We start from the raw sequence: 22471 nt of genomic DNA, 5'->3' as shown, positions 1-22471 counted from the left end.
CTTTTACTGGCTGAGTATTGAATTTGTTCTTCTAAGTCTTGACGTCTTTCATTGGCTGATTTGCAGCACAGTTCTTTGACTGGCATGTTACGCGAAGTTTTATTGGTTTAAAAACACTTTTTTTACGATTTATACGTCGGAAAAGGGAAAACCTTTCTTTATTGAATGCAGTACGTGATGTTTAATTTTTTTTTCAGTATTTAAATACTGTACTTTAGCTAAATTGTATAATATATTTAAATAATTTAAGATTGCTAAATACTCTGTTTTTGCTAAATAATCAAATTTAGCTAAAAACATAATTGACCAATATAAAATAAATGAGTTGAATATGGTCTTTTTGGTAAATGGGGTATATATCATGTAATTGGTCTAAAATGTATGGGACAAACTGAAAATAATGAGTTTAGAAGTATTAATTTTTAATACACAGAAAGGTCTGCTAAGAGATATTAAGCTTAACATTGCTAAAGAGCGAAATTACATGAATGAGATGAATAGTGTAAACATTATAGGGAAGGAAATTAATTGGAACAGTGCTAGTGTGTAAGACCATAATGTTTCTTTAATTACGTGATGTAAATGTATTTATTATTTGATGTTACCTGTTGTTTCCGACGTATGTCATGACACCCTCCTTAACTTTTGATATTGTCACATACGTTCTGTTGTTTTATATTTATTTGATACACTGTGTGAGTGGGTGATTTTGTGTTACAGTGGGGATAAACATCATGTGATAACGTAAATAGGTGATGTAGAAGGTGTGTTGATTACAACAGGTCGATAATGGTGTAGGTGTATGGTATACAACAGTTCAATGATGTTATAGGTGTATGGTATACTACAGGTCAATGATGTTATAGGTGTATGGTATACAGCAGGTCAATGATGTTATAGGTGTATAGTATACAACAGGTCGATGATGTTATAGGTGTATGGTATACAGCAGGTCGATAATGGTGTAGGTGTATGGTATACAACAGGTCAATGATGTTATAGGTGTATGGTATACTGCAGGTTGATGATGTTATAGGTGTATGGTATACTACAGGTTGATGATGTTATAGGTGTATGGTATACAACAGGTCGATAATGGTGTAGGTGTATGGTATACACCAGGTCAATGATGTTATAGGTGTATGGTATACAACAGGTCGATAATGGTATAGGTGTATGGTATACAACAGGTCGATGATGTTATAGGTGTATGGTATACAACAGGTCGATGATGTTATAGGTGTATGGTATACTACAGGTCGATAATGGTATAGGTGTATGGTATACAACAGGTCGATGATGTTATAGGTGTATGGTATACAACAGGTCGATGATGTTATAGGTGTATGATAAACAGCAAGTTGATGATGTTATAGGTGTATGGTATACAACAGGTAGAGACACACCTGAAAAATATATGGATGTTCTGTCAAGAAACCTAATTAGGATTTATTAATTTTGGGTACAATTTTATTTTATTGTTGGCAGAATTAAATAATTCGATACTCATGTTTTGTTTGAGCAGAGCTGTCGAAAGAGAATTAATAAATTATTTATACTCCAATTTTTTTCTTAACTGAATACATTTTTTTTTTAAATACTTGAATCACAAAACATTTCGGGACGTTGTATTTTAATTTAAGTTATATGTATATGAAGAATAAATGCCATTATAAAACATGTGTTAAACTCGGCAAGATATGTGTAACATATGTATGCCGGTGAAAAAGTATAATATTATAACATGAAAACATATCTCAAGTAAAGAAACATTATTTTGTTAACTTACTTGTTTTTGATTTATTTTTCTGCTTACTTATACTTTTTAAAAAAATTAATTATTTCCCATTATTATCATCTGCATAAAACTGGAAACCTAACAGATATCAAGTTTTGTGAGCTGCCAACTCCAGCTCTCCAGAGTTCTCTGTCCTGCTGGAGTATGGGCCACCAACTACAGCTCTCCAGAGTTCTCTGTCTTGCTGGAGTATGGGCCGCCAACTACAGCTCTCCAGAGTTCTCTGTCCTGCTGGAATTTGGGCCACCAACTACAGCTCTCTAGAGTTCTCTGTCCTGCTGGAATTTGGGCCACCAACTACAGCTCTCTAGAGTTCTCTGTCCTGCTGGAGTATGGGCCGCCTACTACAGCTCATGGTCCAGCATAAACATCACTTCATTTATCACAAAGAGTAACATCTAAAAAGTGACTAAAAGTCACAATGTGATACCTAGCCTGACCATTGTCATTGTAGCAATTTACTTGTCCTGATGTGTGTCAACACAAAATACAAAGTAATACATAACTTTACAGACATCAAACTGTACCAATAGTTTACCAATTTCTGCCAAGTCATGAAAAGCGTTGTCGAATGATCGAGCATACGATTACTAACCTGAATTCTCGACTTCGAATCCGGGTTTAATTCTGTAGAACGTCCACTCATCCGTCTCACATTAGCGAAAGTACTGGCGGTTTCGCACAATGCTGACCACGCTATCATCTCATATGCCGAGGTCACAGAAAAAAGGTGAATTCTACTTCAATTTCCCAAATGGACCTTCAGTTTTCAAAACTGAACTTTACTTTTCACACAGTCTAGGAAAGAAAGTCTTAAAGAATACCTAAGCCCTGCATGGAGGTAATCACAAACACCATAAACAGTTGTGGCAGATCATGGAAAAAAACATCCCAGTGCCTCTGAGGAATAAACATTAAAATGGCATGTGCTTGTGTAAACATATTTTACTCTTCAACACAAACACCCTCACTTACACACATATCCACAAATTAATAAGGTAAAATAAAGTCAATGCTTCTTCCATAATGGTTAGTATATATATATATATATATATATATATATATATATATATATATATATATATATATATATATATATATATATATATATATCGCACCCCAGATCCAGACTGCTCTAACTCCAGATCTTAGTTTTCTCTAATTTGTAAGCACAATTATGTTTTTTAAATCCACCAACGTCATGACACAACTATTTTAATTCGATTTGTACATAATAATTCGTGTGTCAACTATAAAAATGTTGAGGAAAACAAAACTTTAAAGTCTTGTTGTGAAGATTTGTTGCAAAACTAGTTTTAACACTTTGGTTCTAGGTACGCGATACATAGACAGAGAGATATACAAACGTACATAAATTAATAAAAGCTACAAGTCTCTTCAGTAAAACAGAATTATCGCTCCTGTTTCCAGCGACAACTGCTTTGTACTGATCCAACTAATGCTATACCAAAATAAAACTTCCTTAACTAGCCTTACCACCCTTTACCCCAGTTTAAAAGCGTTTTTTTTTTGCCTCTCCTTTATTTTCCGTCTATTCCTCACTATTCTCTCTGCCGCCCCCCCCCCCCCCTCCCGCCCTCTAGTCCCTGTGTCAACTAACAAGATACCGATAAAAAAAAGTCTGTGAAATAAAAAAAGAAAATCATTTTTATTTTAGTTTTTAGCTTGCAAGATGTTTTTTTTTTCTTAAACGCTTCCTGCGTCATTGTTTAGGTACTGGGAAGTGGGGGGAGGGAGGAGAAGAGAAACAAATTGTTTTTCAATTTCCATATTCTGGAACTTTCCGACCAAATCCATTAGCTGTAATAATTTGAAAGTTTCTGTAGTTTGAAATTTAAAAAAAAAAATTATGAAAAGATTTTTTATGTTAGAAAATGAAGCAAGGCAACGAGGCTTGTGCGGTGTATTGGTTCAATGTTTGAAACAGGAGAGAAGGTTTATCGAAGATTGTATTGTATGTTGGTGGTTCAAGATATAGGTGGAGTGACGCAAGCCGAATCCAAAGACGGTATGAGATAAGAGGAGTCGTGTGGAAGAAGGTGGAGTCTGTAGATAGACAGCTGCGTTACGAGACAGATAACCACGTAGGTAGACACACTGTGACAGTAGACACGCTACAGCAACAGCGTCAGCAAACAGACAACAGCGTCAGCAGACAGATAACAGCGTCAGTAGGCAGACAACAGCGTCAGAAAACAGACAACAGCGTCATTAGGCAGACAACAGCGTTAGCAAACAGACAACAGCGTCAGCAAACAGACAACAGCGTCAGCAGACAGACAACAGCGTTAGTAGGTAGACAACAGCGTCAGTAGGCAGACAACAGCGTCAGAAAACAGACAACAGCGTCAGCAGAGAGACAACAGCGTCAGCAGAGAGACAGTCATGTAGCAAAAAGAAAATGTTATAGGCTATAGACGAATTTGACAGTGTCGATAGAAGGAAAATGAGTTAGTAAATAGTCAGACATTGTTGTCAATAGACATACATTTTTATCAAGGAGACGAATATTGTCCACAGGAGGAAGACTTTGCAATCAGGAAACGGACTTTATAGTCAGAAAGCAGACATTAAAGATACAAAGGATCTTATCTTATTCATAAATGAAACACCTATATAACATACTCATTCCTCATCATCATCGTGTGAAAGACGCATGGGCCAGATGAAGTAGAGTTCATCTGCATATGAAGGGATAGCATGGTCAGCACTATGCTTAGCCTTCGTGAGTTAGTGAAACATCATAGCTGGGGGGACTCAGGATTCAAACTCGAGACTCTCTGGTTAGCAGTCTAGCTCTCTGCCGCTAAGGCCAAGCCGTCCCCAAAGATACTATAGTATAAAAAAAATGTAAACAGACATTTAAATCCGATGCAAGACTCTGAAGCTTTAGACAGACAATGAGATAGGCTATTCAACAGAGAGATAAGACTCTGAATATGTCAGCTTGAATGTTTTGGTTGTCTGACCGTTTGACAGATGAAGTATGGTGGATGTCGGATGAAGAAGCTTGTCGGATGTGATTCGTTGACAAGTGAAGCCGCGCATCAAGAGAAATAAAATTGGTAGAAATAGAAATTGTTTGAGAGAAACTTAATAGAGAGAAGGCTAGCAGGATATCTGTCTTAGAGATTTAAAGTTCCGCAACAGCAATGACATTCACAAAATAGGGCTGGTAAGTAGGTCACCAAACAGTTCTATGGCTCATGCATGTTTTAGAGAGCCGTAGAACTGGTTGGTGACCTACTTACCAGCCCTATAGTGAACTGGTGGTCAAATTGTAAATTTTATTTGTAGTGTGTGTGGAGGGGGGAGGATCTACTGGTGGGTTAAGTGGTTAAAATTTAACCAGGAGCCGGTTAAATTAACCACCCCATCGTTCATCGCCGTTCATCCATCACACAGAAGTAATTGAGGACAACCTGACAAAAGCCTCGCTAAGGCTGACCACCGCAAGAGTTTAATCCCCGGGAATGCAGAGTGAGTTAACATCCATGACGTCTATTTTAACATTGGATCAGTCTGGACGAAAAAGGGAGGTCATCATTAGCGGAAGATACGCGCTTAAAACGCTAGTGTCGAGAATGTGTGTATAAACAGGCGTACTTGGATCTCTTGTGCTTTGTTGAGCTATGTTTGAACACGTGACCATCACTTTACACGACTGACGTCATTAGTATCTCACACGTCAGCAACGGCTTCAAAAATATATTTTAAAAAAACAACGGAATCATAAAAAAAACAAGCAAGAAACAAACCATCTTTTTAAAAAAGTTACAAACTCAGCTAAACTTTTTTTTAGAAAATTTTAAAGAAACAATTTCATTAACCAGCATTACATTTAATTTTAAAACTCACTTTTAATGTCTTTTTATTTAAATAAACACCGGCCAAGGATATGACGTCATTATTACCCATTAACTCCTCTTGTATCCCTCTCTTCGATTAGCTACACTTAAATTCTCTAACGCTAAAACTCCTCCCCCTCCCATCCTTTTTTTTCCTCCCCGCATAATTCTATTTTTACGCATCTAATTGATTTCCTGAATTTTATTTTTCCATCGGCGCGAGCCTGCTTATACAAGTAGTGAACGTGTTGGAAGGGGGGGGGGGGGTGGGTGGGGGGAGAAATCCCGCTGCCGTGACGTCACACGCGTGGCAGAAGTGAGCCGGTCAGACACCGTAATGACCCTAATCACTAGCCCTGGGTCGCGCGGTACCAATTTGACTTGTTGCGACGTTCGACCGTGTCTCGGGGCAATTAACCCAAGCAGAATGGCCTTTAGAATGTTTTTAAATTAAAAGGGAGGCGTGTGTTTTTTTATATATATATTTTTTTTAGAAGAAGGTGGGGGCGGGGGGGGGCTTGATCTTTCACCTTAAAATTTCATTGATTTTGTCCCAATCTTTCTGGTAAATAACTTCCTTTGTTTTGTTTACTGTGGATTTTCGTGTATGCTTTAACCTGTTTCGACATTGCATTTGTAGTTTAAATAATTGATTGTATTTTAATGTATGGTCACTTATATTTGTATGTTATATGATGTAAATGTATATCGGTTTCCCAGTTGCTTTTATGTTTGACACAACGAAGAAATCATGTTTGTTTACATACAATCTCTAAAGTACGTTTTTCTTTTCTAAAATATCCAAAGAGTAAGAAGCTAATTATTTCAAAAGTTTTACCGTGGAGTTACAATTAAAACAAGTTAATAAAAAGTCTAGTGACAATTTAAGCGCAATTTCCTTATGTTATCCATAACAATTTTAAATCGTGATAAATCATATATTCAGCAAATAAAAAATGCAACACAAGTAGTTTTAATAATTCAAAACAAAATAGAAAAAATATTTATTAACGAGATTTTAAAAAAATGTGCGGACGTGTAGGGGGCAGGCCTATAGTACTGTAGTGTATTATGTATAATGTAATTTTAAAAAAAATTTGTGACCGAACGAAAGGATATTTTTGAAAACTTTCTTAAGTAATATTGTTCTAAATTATGGCAGGAATCGATTGGTAAATGTTTCAAGTCGCTAAGTGGTCTGGTTGCCGAGATATGGGCCAAAAACTGCATTTTTTCGAGGTTTTTTGGCTTTTCCTGGAAATCCAGGAAGGAATTCCAGGAATTTTTTTTGGCCCACAATCATCCTCGAAACTTGCTTAACATATTTGCTTTTGGAACTAGTCCTCGATGTTGCTTCGTTGAGGATAAGATACGACTTAAATGTAATTATTATTTTTTTATTTTAAATCACTGTTTCATTTTTTTTTAAATTGTGCTTTGTTAATGTAATCTGAAAGGTGATCCAAGTATAATTAAAACTGGGCTAACAACCCGACTATAATAAAATACTTAAAAAAAACTTTTTAAAAAACCACGTTTTTCTTGTGGACTAAAAAGTAGAAAATAACTATTTACATACATTTGATGACAAAAAACGTGGGTACGTTCACCATCAAATTTCCCGACCCATCTGCCCGACCCACGTTTTTTGTCATCAAATGTATGTAAATAGTTATTTTCTACTTTTTAGTCCACAAGAAAAACGTGGTTTTTTAAAAAGTTTTTTTTAAGTATTTTATTTTCTCCTTTTTAGTCCGTTGCTACACATGAAAAACGTGGTTTTTAAAAAAGTTTTTTATATAGTTTATTTTCTACTTTATCTAATGACTTGATTAAGTATGAATTGACTAAGTGTTTATAAATACACGGACTAAAAAAATCTTGAGCGACCAGGATTCGAACCTGGGTTGTCGCGGCCACAACGCGAAGTACTAACCACTATACGATCACGGCCAGCGCGCTCACATCGATTGGGGCCGAAGTAACTGTGTCAATAAGCCTCCAGTCTTGTCGGTATCTTTAGAAATCATGTCCTCAATTTTATGGTCCTTTGGGCGTAATTAAATTAAGCTAATTACGGTGTCTAATTGCTAGTTTTTATGATTGCATCTGAAATTGTTAGGCGAAAGTAGCCTGCATGCCAAATTTCAGAACTATAGAACAATCAGAAGTGGGCTAATTTTCGATCTCAATTTTAACAACAAACACACAAACGCGAAGCTGAGTTAATAAAAACGTGTTAAAAATAAAACTCATTACTGTGACTCAGAACTGAGAAATCTTGATCCGTTCAACCGAAACCACCAGCATAGGACAGAAACATAAAACATGTGTGCTGATGAAGTAATCAGAAACAGATGAGGTTGGTTAGAGGACACCCTACACGAACTACAAACCGGTATCAAAAGGCAGACACTTAGGGGGACACCGAACAGATGGGTTGCACACGGAGTTAGGTGAGAAGATGAGCACAAGGCAGAGGACTCTGGAGGGATGATGGGCGGTGTCGATGATGATGTATATATATATATATATATATATATATATATATATATATATATATATATATATATATATATATATATATATATATATATATATATATATATATATATAAACACCCGGAAGATTGTAGACTGTAGAGACAATATTTGACAAAATAGAATTTTTTTTAACAAAAGCAGAATTTTTTAAAGGTCGCCGGACCTGACGTAATAATTCTAAAATTTCCGTTTCAATTTGGAGCTAGTGCAAAGATGTGAAGGATAAATTACTAGAGAGGAAAAGAAAATATCACATGGCCAAAAATAGACCGGTGAGGTATGTGCGCTGATGGTACTCACGTGGAGACGGCTGCTGAAATGTCCGCACGACAAAACGGACCAACAAGATGATGTCGGTGACCTTTAGACATCAGCGGCAGACTAGACAGTGGATTAGCTAAATCCGAGACCGTGGTGGATATTTTGTGGATAGGGGACGGACGCCGTTCTTAGTGATGTTGCGTATTTCAAGGGGAGTTAATCTAATGAAACAACCACGATGGGGAATAAATCTAGAGATATGGTTAGAATGGGAGTGAATCTTGTTAACCTACTACATAGGCAGTTAATCTTATTAAACCATACCAGGATAACTAACCTCATGCAACCATAACAGTGGGAAATACGTTGGCAGCCATTAAAACAATAATTATCTTGCAAAATAACCACAAGGGGAATTAATTGTGTAAAATTATCACCAAGGGAGTTAATCTCCTGTAACACTAGGATGGGGTGGGGGGTAAGCTCGCAAAACCACTGCTGTTACAACTTCCTACAATTTTGAATTTAACAGACTTAAAGTATTTTAGTGGTGGTTTCCAACAGATAACTTCCAATCGAGAAAACCAGCGGTGGTTTTTCAACGAGGTAACTTCCAATCGAGACAAGCAGCGGTGGTTTTTCAACGAGGTAACTTCCAATCGAGACAAGCAGCGGTGGTTTTTCAACGAGGTAATTCCAATGGAAACAAGCTACGGAGAGAAAAAAAAAACCAAACGCATGTTACAACAGAATTCAGGTGTTTGAATAATTTACCGAACGTCAAGACTAAAATTGAACGCATGTTACAAAGGGTTTTAGATATTTTTATGTTTGAATTATTTACTGAAACACCTGAGTAACCTTACTAAAATTTCGGGCGTCACACTGGTAGTGAATCAAATAATCACATGGTGATACATCACTGTCATTTTTTTTTATTTTCAGGGGCGGGCCAACCAACTCTCATATTACAAGTTGAAGCACGAAATAATTACGTGATTTAATTTTGGTTCTGCCTGCCATTATTTGTGAAAATATTTTGTGATGTGTTAGCTGTACTTTTAAGATTGGCAGTTTGACTATTTTTAACATTTCATTTAATCGTGTTCCCATTTGTATCTGTACTTGTCATGCATTTTACAAGCATTCTGTCTGTCTTTCTGTCTGTCTGCCTGTCTGTCGTAATAGATCGACCCTCCCAGCAAAATTTAGATCACTTCTAACAGACCGATTCGTTTCAAACTTAACACGTGGATCAAGAATCGATGACAATACAATCTGATATCAAATTTAGCTTAATTGGATGCCGAATTAATTTTTAATGAATTAATAAAAATTTACTAAATTAAGTTGCGTGTCCTACTATTTACCACACTATTTTTATGTTCGTTTGTCTAATGTTGGCAACGCCACTGCAACTTTCAAACACGACAACACCCATATCTGGTTTCTGAATGATATTTTACATTAAGCGACGCAGCACCCGTAGCTCATTATCACAGACCGCTTCATCAGGTGCAGTTTGTGCATGTCTCTGTGTGTATAAGTGCTGCTATTTGGTCCATGACTGCGACTAACACATTTTAATGGTCTTTGATGCATACTTGGAACAACTGATGAACTAACACAATGATGAAGCTACTTTTGCTTTGCTTGAGTTCTTCTCTGTGGAATAAGTACAAATTTCGTCTTTTAATAGCTAAACGGCATATTTAATTAATTTTAGTTGTCGTTTTTTTGTGTGATTATCAAGCAACAAAAACGTACTTAAACTTACAGAGGAAACTAAGCTATCTACAAGTGCACGTATTACATAGTATTAAAAACGAAGAAGAAAAAAAGATCACAATTTAAGTAATTTTAAAATCCAGCCAGCCATCTTTTCCTGTGACTCTACAGCCTTCTTAACAAAAAAATTTCACCCTCCGCCAACTTCTCACGTCAGAGCCCCAAGCTGCCGTTTGTCTGTCTCCACATAATCTATCAATGTTTAAATGTGTTTATAAAGTATGAAAACTTAGATTTAGTGAAATTATTCAAGTTTAAAAAAAAACGCTTGGTGATTGACTACACATTATTTTCCCGGATAGCAAGCCAACAGCACATTTGAATTTTTTAGATCGATGTTTTGTTGCATTAAATCCGTATTTAATAATATGAGCATTACTTTAGAAGTACGGTGTTAATTAATCCGTACTTAATAATGTGAACGTCACTTAATTGAAGAAATACAGTTTTTATACAAGGAAAAGCATAAATTTACTCACAACAGCTTCACAAGGCGTGGACGAGGGGTGAGGTCTACACAGGATGACACCTTTTACGGATTAACATATCCACACAAAAATTATAAAATTTTCTACCAAAACAATGTATTATCTAGTTGAAAAAAATTATTGGGGAAAATAAGTGACACCAAACCAATTAAACAAAAGGAGGGGGCTATAACACAGAACTTGTAACAATCGTAACGGTTGAATAAGACTCGTAACCAGTTTGCTTAAAATATTAAATTAAAGCGAAATGGAACACTCAGACATGCCTGCCCCTGTTAGCCTAAAGTAGGATCAGTAATGCCTAAAAAGAGGAACATACGCGCGGACTCTACTAAGTCAAACATAAAAATAATTAATTAAAAATGAGTTTAATCACAATGGTAGGCTTCTAATTCTATATAACCACAGGCGGATTAACGCTAAGTGGGGCCCCCGGCTGAAATATTTAGGGGCCCCATATATATATATATATATATATATATATATATATATATATTTGTGTGTGTGTATGTGTGTGTGCATGTGTGTGTGTGTGTGTGTGTGTCCTAGGTGCTTTGACCACAGTTGCTTTTACCATAGGGGGTTTGACCATAGGGGGCTTGACCACAGCGGGACTTTGACCACAGATGGGCTTTGACCATAGGGGGTTTGATCATAGGGGGTTTGACCACAGGTGGGCTTTGACCACAACGGGTTACTGAAATGGGTTACTGCCTTTTAAAAACGTTTGGATTTAAGCGCCATTTGTAAGCCATTAGACGAATCACTCATACAATCACATTTTCAGGTAAAACATTTTCTGGTCTGTTTTGGGGTCGTCCATAAATGACGTCACACTCGTAGTGGGGAGGGAGGGTCCGTAATTTTGTGACGGTGTGTGATGAGGGGGAGTGGGGGGGGGGGGTTTCAGATCGTGCGACGTCACACTTTTACATTATAAAAAAGCAATGTTAGAAAACGAATTTTAGACGCTATTTCGCGTTTTAGAAAACTGTTTTAATAGGAATTTATTCAAATACTCTATTTTGACAGAGTTCAGACAAGATTTTGGGAAAATATCGATGTTTTCAGAAAAATTCAGCTGCAATTTTGAGGGGGGTTGTAGGCCGAGGTGTGACGTCATTTTAGGGGGGAGGGGTCTGGCTTTTTGTGACGATGTGTGACGGAGGGGAGGGGGAGGTAAAAATCGTCAAAACACGCGTGACGTCATTTATGTATGACCCCTTTGTTAAGATTTATTATTTTATTTCCTGAAATTAGTTGATCAACCACATTGTGTGCCAGAAAAAAAAAGTGTAATATGTTAGAGAGAATTGCTTTATGTAAACATTTCGCCAGCAGAAAGCGACGACAGCTGATGACGGGTGGGGCGTTTTGAAGATTTTTTTTCATGGGAAAAACTCATTTTTGTGGCCTTTGTTTGGTAAATAAAATGGCTTTTCATTTTAACACAATTTAAAGAATGGTCAGGAATGTTTCCACTTATAGCTAGGGTTGGCCTATAAATCTGATTGTCTGAATGATTTCGAGTGAGAACTAATTCACAATGTAAACCCTATACAGTATTATTTTACACTAGCCATCGGTACCCGTTTCACGTGAATTATAGGCCTATATATTTTAAAATGTACTTGTTTGTGAAAAATAATTTATGAAATAGATCTAGTTATTGGTCAAAACGCAATGTGCTTCACTACACGCTGAACGATATTAGTGACAAAGCAAAAATAATAACTAATTAGCTAAAAATCCGACACATTTAACATACCACAGGCACACACTGATTAAGTGACTTAGAAATCTGGCTATTCAATAGTCATAACGTTGTTTTTAAGTAATTTGTATTAGTTTGACCGATAAAATTGTATATATTTCATAGCGTAAGTCTTGATGAGTAGATCTATAGATCCAGATCTAAATCAAATTTGAATGAAGTAGTTCCTATCTGTATAGTCTAAAATCGGAAGATTCACATAAAATACCTGCGTGGTATTAAGTACACTATCATCTCAGCTATTTATGCACCTTATGAAACATGGAAAAAGAAAGACGTATCTAAATAAACCGGGAGTGATCTCCCCTAAACTTTCTCAAATATTCTAATATAACACTACGTGAGATGGCAACTCGGAATATAGACATGATTTTTGTTTACTTAAACTTTTAAAAATAGAATAAAATCTAGTAGAAAAAAGAATTGCGCACCAAGTGAACGCCAAAGCAAAAAAAGCATAATATTGCGCAATATTATTAGTTCTTTATAAATTTACATGCGTTTTTAGAGAAATCGGTAATAGCGTAAATTAGTACTTCCGTTCAACGGAAATTACTCAAAATTTGACAGAAGGTAGAGAATTAGATCTTTTACTTACATTTGAAATTTCATTTATCTATCTGAAATAGTACTCAAGTTATAGGCTTTTGGAAAATTCAAAGTAGAAAAAGTACCACTTCTGGTTGTCGGAAATCGCTCGAAAGTTAATACGAATCTACGATTTTGATAAAATACCTATATATGAAATTTCATCAACCTAGCTGTAACGGTACTCAAGTAATCGTGTTTACACACAGACAGACAGACAGACAGACAGACACACACACAGACATACGGACAAGATTGCAAAATTATATTTTTCCGTATCAGTGAGGCGTAAGACTGGAGACGCAACATATGACGACGACAAACTGATTGCGACGGCCGTCTTTAGATCGCTAGTCTGGTATTTACGAAATAAGATTAAGTATGACGGATTTAAATATACAGACAAAGGTATCAATGAAATCTTTAAATCGAGACTTAGATCAAGACTCAGTCAATACACAGACAATTTCGACGGACAGCAGACAATATAAAATGCACTATTAAAATAATTATGTTTAGGTGACATTATGGACAGATATTTTCAGGTCTTCTTTTTCCCACAGCAACGGTATAGTCTTTGCCCTCATTTAAAATTCATCAAAAAGTGTCAAATATGGCCTTGGTTTGAGACCACTGCCCTACTAGGCCTAAAGTATGTCAAATTTGACCTTGATCTGCAATTTTGTTTCTGCTAGTTCTATAGCAGACCCACGTATAGCGCCATATCTAAGACGTGTCAAAACTGGCCTTGAACTGTTCCTCTTATACTTTGCTTCAAAATAGAACGTGTCAAAATACAGCCTCGAACAACAGTTACACTTCTCTCCCCACTGCAGTGTCACATGTCTTTTCATGACGTAGTAAGTAAAACACGGCTTGCCGCCTCCGCTAAGTTTGGCCTAAAGGGGAATAATCTTCTTTCCAAAAAAGAAAATAATAATCATTAAAAAAGTTTTTAAAAACCCACGTTTTCTGATTGAACTAAAAAGTAGAAAATAAATGCTATAGGCCCTACATCACAATAATGCAAGCGATCACTCTACTATAAGCGATCAAAAACGTGGGGCGCCGAAGTAAAAGTTATATTACTATTGATTAGATAATACTATTGACTTTTATTAGGGAGCTTGTAGAGAGTCAACAGTATTAGAAACTGTAAGAAAATCACGGCGCCCCACGTTTTTGCTCGCTTATAGTAGAGTGATCGCTTGCATTATTGTGATGTAGGGCCTATAGCATTTATTTTCTACTTTTTAGTTCAATCAGAAAACGTGGGTTTTTAAAAACTTTTTTAATGATTATTATTTTCTACTTTTTAGTCTTTGTCTGTTTGTTTGCATTAAAATCTTGCTATCGATTTTATCTTTTCACTTTTTTTGGGTAAACGAAGACAACTCGTAAAAAGACAACTCGTAAAAAGACAACTCGTAAAAAGACAACTCGTAAAAAACACGTTGTTTGAATACGTTACTGACTAGAACACATAGATTTGAACCCGTGTCGAGTGGGATAGCAATCGTGTGCCCTACCACTCGACCATATCGTCTCCCCCAAACTGGCCTACCTCCTGTAAGTTTAAACTCGGTTCAAGCTAAATTCTCTGCCCCTAAGCCTGTGGCGACATGTGATCGTTCGCTTCACTGCGCGCGAGGTACGCGTCGCTGGTTTTTTTTTGTAATGGCTAGCAGAGGAGAATTATATATATAGATTATATAGCGGTCTAAAATGCTCAATAAAATGTTTCCATTGATCAATTTAGTAATAATAACAATTGAATATTCAATGGTCATCCAAAAGAAAGCTTCCCTGAAAATTTCAGCGCGCTAGCTAACTGGGAAGTGCCAGAAATTTCGATCGCAAGATTGGATTGGAAAGACAAACAAATAAATAAATAAACACACAGAGAAAGCAAGTTAAAGAAAACGTGGTAAAAAGATAACACCACCCTCAACCCATTTGGTATCCAATTAGAATCTACTATGCATCTGTTTATCGCTTTCTACCTTTTATTTACATATTGTTAATATTTTCTATTAATTCCTCACGCTGTTTATATTGCAAAAAATTCTCAACAAAACTGTAAAAACACTTAAGACTATTATGGTTAAAAAAAAACCATGTTTGTATTTCTTTAATTCTGGTTATCTTCATTTGAATTGTTGATCCTTTTTTTTTAATAATGTTCACCATTTTGTTCATGTAATGACAATTTTTATTAATGTTTGAACTATGTTAAATACACACTATATCAAGCACACACACATTTGTATATATTGATGTAATGATTTGTATTTGAAAATAAAGATATTTAAAAAAAAAAAAAAAAAAAAAAACTGTTTAAATTTAAGCACTCAACACCCAATCCATCGCTAAATAATTAAGTAATGCTATTCAAATTCTCAAATGTTTTTTAAAAACCTAAGCGAAGCTAGGCAGTATGCCTAGTTATTATATAAGCATATAAACAATATTTTAAAAAGTAAACAAAACAATAAGACAATCAATTTAAAAATATTCAGTTTAACTAAAATCATCATATATACTATTAAAATTTCGCTGTGAGATATTTTGTCTAAGATATTTTGTCTCAGATCATTTGTCCATGGTATCATTTGTCCTAAAATATTTTGTCCTGGTGTCTCTTTGTCCATGAGGTCATTTGAACATGATATCATTTGTCCTGATATATTTTGTCCTAGTATATTTTTTCCGTGAGATCATTTGTCCTTGAGATCATTTGTCCTGAGATCATTTGTCTTGAGATCATTTGTCCGTGATATATTTTGTCTGAGATTTTTTGTCTGAGATATTTTGTCTGAGATCATTTGTCATGGAACCTGTGGGTTGTGTCGTGTTGGTAAGGGGAGAAGTGGAATTGAGGCCGTGGTGCGATGGGTGGTGTTTGGTTTAGGGATCATGGTGTCCTGTGGGTTAGTGTCCGTTTTTTTTTTTAAATTTTACCTTAAAGCTTTTAAATACCTAAAATTAAGAAAACACCATTATTTCACGAGAATTTCAAAGGTATAATTGTTTATGTTTAGTACAATTATCTTATATCATCCAAAAAAAGTATATATCGGAGTTTCACACTGTGGAGAGCCTCGGGTATACAGCTAGTTTTATATTATCCGCCTAGTTCCTGTTTTACTTCTCTTTACCCGCCAATTCTTTAGTTATTGATAAAATTTTAGTAACTTGAAAGTTTAAAAAATGTTTACACTTTTTTTCTCACCAGCTGCAGTGAACACGACAAACTACAGCCAACCATTGGACAGCTGCCGCGGAACTGACATCGACCTGCTGCTGGTGACCTACACACTGGGAAACTCCACATTCCAAATACAGAGGTTAAAGAATATCGTCGGGCACTTTCTTCCAGAAGGGAATAACGAGACTTTGAGACTTCGCGTCCATTTGCTGGACATAGTGAACAGTACTCACTCACAACATCTGATTGACTTTAACGACTACAACACTACAACAGGGTTGATTAAAGGACTGGATCAGTTGAATGATACAGGAACATATAAACACTTTTCCTACTATACAGGTTTGAAGATTGATGCTGAGGAAATATTCAAAAGATCAAGTCGTATCGAAGCTAAGCGGATTGCAATTATGCTAATTCAACCAGAGCAGCAGAAACTTAAATCATCTCACGGTCAATTTTCTGTTCCACAATTTTTACGTAAAAACGATTTCCCATTTGATGTCTATTACATCATAGACAAATCGGTTTCTCAGTATCTCAATACTCTGTCTGGTGGCAATTTCTTAACAGTTTCAGGAGAAGACATTGAATTGTTTAATGAAACTGTATGTGGGCAATGTAAACATGGCTGGATTCCACTAATGAAAACTGGGACGAGATCTCCACTGTCGTGTTTCTGTATTGGCAGCACTAGCTACAAGAGAAGTCATCGACAAGCGTTATCTGATTGTAAGAAAATGAAAGCTGATTTAGTAACTTTGGAAACAAGAGAAGAATTGCAATTCTTAGAACAACATCTTTCTGCTTTGGGAATGTATAATCCCAAACAATCTGCTGTTTATTATGTTCATGTCGGTTTTACTCAAAACAAAGATTCAACTACCGTTATGGGTATGTGGAACAATGGACGACCTTTGACATTTGAGTTTTCATGGGAATTCTTTAAGGGTAACAGTAGCTGCAGTACTGGATATTTAACGTGGAACATTGAAAGATCGTCACATTTAACGGGCGATAATGATAGCGTGAGTGTTTTGGCTGATGCTCGAGTTGAATGGACAGAACAAAAGAAAAATGTGTTGATTTGTGAATACGAAGTGTTCCGCTCTTTACCATTTTCTTCAAATACGACAATCGCCATACATCAACCAGAAGATGACAGCTTTCTCAAGGTATTGTGTCATCCAAGCTATAGTTTTGATAAAGGGAATTCTCTGATTTTATTACGGTACCACCTTCACAGAAGAGAAAAGATAAGTGTAACAACTAATTATGAATGCAATCTGAATAACTCTATTCACATAAATGTAGCTTGTGAAAAACAAAACGACTGCGATATTAAAAACAAATGCAAAGAATATTTTGCGAGATCAGTCGAACTATCTGGACTACTGCAATGTCCATTGAATACAACAAATTGTGAGAATCATTGTAATAAGTTACAAACAAACGAGTTCACAGAATTAGACGATGCTGAAGTCGAGGATGACGATAACCTTGTCCAACAAACTTGTGCCGAAGACTGTTTGGAAACAATGTGCGGTAACATCGCGTGCCTCCCAAGTCAGTGGTTCTTAAAATCAAAGTCATCTACAGAAAAATCAGCCACACACAATAACTGTTTCGAGAATTGCATAGAGTTGTTGAACCATACAATCGTGTACTGTGATGAAATGAGACAGAGAGTTACAAATTGCAGCGACTTTGAAGGAAAAAGAAAATTAGCACCACGTTGTGTTTATCTGAAAAGTAGCGCTAAAAAAGAAACAGGCTGTCCTGACTTGTCACATCTAAATGATTGCAAGCATTTTAAATGCTCCGAGGGTTTATACAAATGTCCTTTTTCTTACTGTATTCCATTGTATATGATAAATAACGGTGTTCAAGATTGTCCTTATGGAGAGGATGAAAATTTTACGCTACAGGGTAACAACCTGTTTAAATGCGATGGTTATTCTAAAAATGTTTATATCCTACCTGTTCACGTGTGTGACAAAAAGACACATTGTCCTCACCGTGACGATGAAAAGGATTGTCAAATGACTTGTCCAACGGGGTTTCAATGTGGTTGGAATTTTATAAGGCCAGCAATACCACCAGCTATGATTCACTTAGAGAACTTTAACGACTTTAAAACGTGGACATACATTTTAAACTTGTCTGGCATAGATTTGTCTAATGTACACGCCTCATCACGTGGAAGCTCACGTTCATTTGCTCACCTTCACGCGTCAAACTGTAACTTACGTGCTCTTGATAATATTTTTTTTGACCCTGTCTACGGGTCAAGTGTTGAATATATCGATTTCAGTCACAACAACATCAGTGAAATAATTAATATAGAAATATTCGATGCTACTAAATATTTAGTTTTTTTAAATATGTCTTATAACAGGGCATTGCATTCACTAGTGCTAAATCTCGAATACTTAAAAACACTAGATTTATCTTTTACGAACATTTCAACATTTAACTTTGCAATGGAAGCTTTGGAAAATTTAAATCTTAGTCACACCAGGGTTCATGTATTTTATTTTCCTACCACCATTGAATCCATAACTCTTGAATATCTAGATGTAAGATCTACTGACTTAAAAGTAAACCAACAGACAGCTAATTCTCTGGCTAAACTAAAGATCAATTCAGATTTTCACTGTGACCAGTATCAAATGTGTTGTCCTAGTATCCGTGGTTCATGGATCCCATTTTGTAGAGCACCCGTAGATTACATGTCAACGTGCGAAAATTTAGTGGATGACCCGGTAAAGCGGACATTGTTGTGGGTTGTCGCAGTGTTGTCAGTTGTGGGAAATGTAACGGTTCTGTTGTTTCGTTTCGTGTTTGAAAGAGCTGTCATAACCAAAAGCTATCGACTGTTTGTTACAAACCTCGGCCTATCCGACCTTATTATGGGTGTGTATCTGCTTATCATAGCTGGAAATGACCTCCATTACCGTGACAATTACGTCATGTTCGAGTCAGAATGGCGACACAGCAAACTTTGCTCAGTTGCTGGTTTCCTAGCAACATGGTCTAGTGAAACGTCAGCAATGTTTGTGCTTCTCATCACAATAGAAAGGTATTTGGCCGTAAGGTTTCCATTTGGGACATATAGGATACCACGTAACCTGAAATATTTCTTACTTATTTTATCCTGGACAGAAGGTTTGGTCCTGTCTCTAGTGCCTCTAGTCTACCAAGACTGGGGCATCTATTCTTCTAATGGAATGTGTCTTGGTTTACCGATGTCAAACCACCCAGAAAAAGGACTAACGTACTCATTTGGCGCTTTCTTAGTTCTTCCTGGTATTTTATTGGTTCTTATGACCATTGGTCAGCTTGCCATATTTTGTAACATTTCCGAAGATAAAATGAACACCCACAGTGCCATTAAACGAAAACGTGAGATCACGGTTGCCAAAAATTTATCTTTGGTCGTCATGTCAAACCTACTTTGCTGGCTTCCCCTGTTCGTGTTTGGATTAATGGCCACCAACGGTTACGATCTAAGCCATGAACTTTATAGCTGGCTGGTAGTATTTGTATTGCCACTAAATTCGGCCATTAATCCTGTTCTCTACACACTTCCTGTTGTCCACAAGCGGTGGGAGAAGTTTAAGAATGGACAAGCAGTAAAAGGTGCACGTTCTTCTATACCATAAGCATGATTGATGACCTCAGGCTATGACGTTGATTGAAGAAAACTTTAAGTCCACGTTGCACGGTTTTATTTATTGTTATTTTTTTTTACTATAATACCCTGGGGTCCAGCTACTGCCCTTGTGAGATGTTCTGAGGACGAGTCTGTAGTTGAATCTCGCATCCACTGGCCACTTCTTATGCTTTGCAGTGGGTCTCTTCACTTTGGTTGACCGACGGCATCAATTTAAAAACATTTATCAAACCCTAGAAAAAAGTTTTCTAATAATATATTAAAACGATGACTCAGTATTTTGCGCCTCTCTTGCTCTTCTTGTAATGCTGAAGTGAATTTATCATGGCTGAATGACAATTTAAGTTATATGTCTGGAGACTGAAAAAAAAAATAGATAAAGAATTATGGACGAATTGCTCGGTCTCCCCAGATTTTTAGGCTCCCTATACAATTTATCTTTAATTTGGAGTTTTAAGGCTAGAAATTAGACAGCGTTTGTTCGTATGTCCTTTAGTCTTGTAGAACGTTCTGTGTTTTCTAGGGCCAAGCCACAATGTCAAGGTTGAATCGACCAAGTTTTAGTTTTCTAAATAACTGTTCTTTATCCTGGTGTGGTCTGTTTTAAGTTGGATAATTATGCATTTTTACCGCCTCGTCTGTTTTAATTTATTTTAAATAGTGTCCATAAATATGAATTTATTTTTAGATTTATCATATTTAAAAATACACTGTACCAACAAAGGTCTTAAAACGTTGTGTACAAGAACTTCTTTTTACTATCTAAATTTCGTTGTTAAACATTTTTCAAAATAATGGTGTATTTTGAACCTTCCCAGTTAAAAAAACTAAAGCTGCATCAGCATAGAGTGTTAGTTGTCTCTGATGAATTTACTTCAAACGGTGTGTTTAATTTATTTAATTTTTTATAATATCTAAATGTCGATGTTAAATACTAATTTAAGACCGTCTGGTGATGTTGGGAACATTTTTTTTCATATTAGAAATGATTGCTTCAATAAATCAATATAAACATTGTGAATGTTTGATGTAAAGTTTTATTGTTATATAAAATATATAAATACTCACACGCATTCTAGTTTCGTATTAACAATGAATACCCTCCTCCCTTCCCCACGCCCCCTACAGATACGACAATGTATTTCGTAAGCTTATGTCGGCTAATTTCCAAAGTTTATAATGCTGATAAAAAAAGTCTTTTCTTTTTACATTCTCTATTTTTATATTTTTATACAAAAATTTTCATTTATAAATACAAATTTGATATTAATAAACAAGTAACAGAAAGAACAGGGTGGTCTTCTGGGCTCTGGAACAAATTAATGGCATTTCATTGGGAGAAATAGCTTTGATATAGAGCAGCTGGTTGTAAATAGAATTGTGAAAGAACGAACTAAATTCCTATCTCGAAGTATTTGTTTTTAAAAACCAGAAAAATAGGCATGTATATTACATGTTGGTCTAACGCAATTTATTTTTGGTAAAAGTTTCCCTTTTGTATGAATTTTATATTATATATGCATTAATTAATGTGTGCATTATTACATTGTCTTAAACATATGTTATTCTACTCAATAAACATACTTTGACAATGTCCATGTCCAAACATCCAATTAAAAATAATTTATTTCATGAAAACTTGACTCTGTAGAAACCGTATTATATTGTAAGAGTTTCCACGGAAATGATTTTGCCTATAAAACATTGCATACATTTTCGCCAATGTAGGTAGTACAAACAATAATGAATGTATCTGTAACAGTTTCTAGAATAATATACGTTATTTTGACACTTACTAGTAAATACGCCTTATACCTTATTCACAAAGCCGCAATTGGGTATGCACAAAGTTGCAAGAAGCTTAATAGTATTTTTTATCATCTTGTTCTTCTTTAAATTTTTTACAATACTTAAAAGCTAATTCTTTTTTTAGTTAATATATGGTATGTTATATGTGTAACTATATCAAACTTAATCTAAGCAGTGGGTGTCACCCGGTGCGGCACTTAATGGTGTCACTTTCAAGTTTTCGATTTGCACCCCCCCCCCTTCAAACTTTCAATTTGCACCCCCCCCCTCAAGTTTTCGATTTGCACCGCCCTCCCCCACCCCCTCAAAATTTCGATTTGCACCCCCTCCCCCTCAAGTTTTTCTCTATATATTTTGCTATTTTTTGCCTTGGTGTCACCATCCTAAATGGTGTCACACGGTTCGATCCGCACCCCCCGCCCCCACCCCTCGCTACGCCCCTAAATATAAGTATTTTAAGCACAGTGTTAAATGTTAAATATGCTAAATGTTAAATGTTAAGCATTAAATAAAACAACTATTTTCAAAAGGTGTTAATTGTTTACTTGTTTAAACATGTGTGTATGAGTTTTGTAAATTACATGTCCTCAACATAAAACGAATCAAATTGCATTATCAAATTTCATCTCTTCTATAAGGCGTTTGATTTCATTTTAGATAAACTTAAAT

At 35.8% G+C, this 22471-nt stretch overlaps 1 protein-coding gene across 1 annotated transcript; it reads left to right on the top strand.

Annotated features, from left to right (window-relative positions):
• The first annotated feature begins 19229 nt into the window (after nucleotides 1-19229).
• LOC131958115 (relaxin receptor 2-like) lies at nucleotides 19230-19982 on the top strand. Its single transcript, XM_059322990.1, has one exon. It carries the CDS (start codon nucleotides 19230-19232, stop codon nucleotides 19980-19982), a length of 753 nt encoding a protein of 250 aa, XP_059178973.1.
• Nucleotides 19983-22471: the final 2489 nt, after the last annotated feature.

The sequence above is a fragment of the Physella acuta genome, unplaced genomic scaffold (genome assembly GCF_028476545.2).
Source record: "Physella acuta isolate Inbredline_101_S28 unplaced genomic scaffold, ASM2847654v3 ptg001291l, whole genome shotgun sequence".
Lineage (NCBI taxonomy): Eukaryota > Metazoa > Mollusca > Gastropoda > Physidae > Physella > Physella acuta.
The sequence above is the reverse complement of the archived record's forward strand: the minus strand, read 5'-3'. Positions and strand labels throughout refer to the sequence as shown.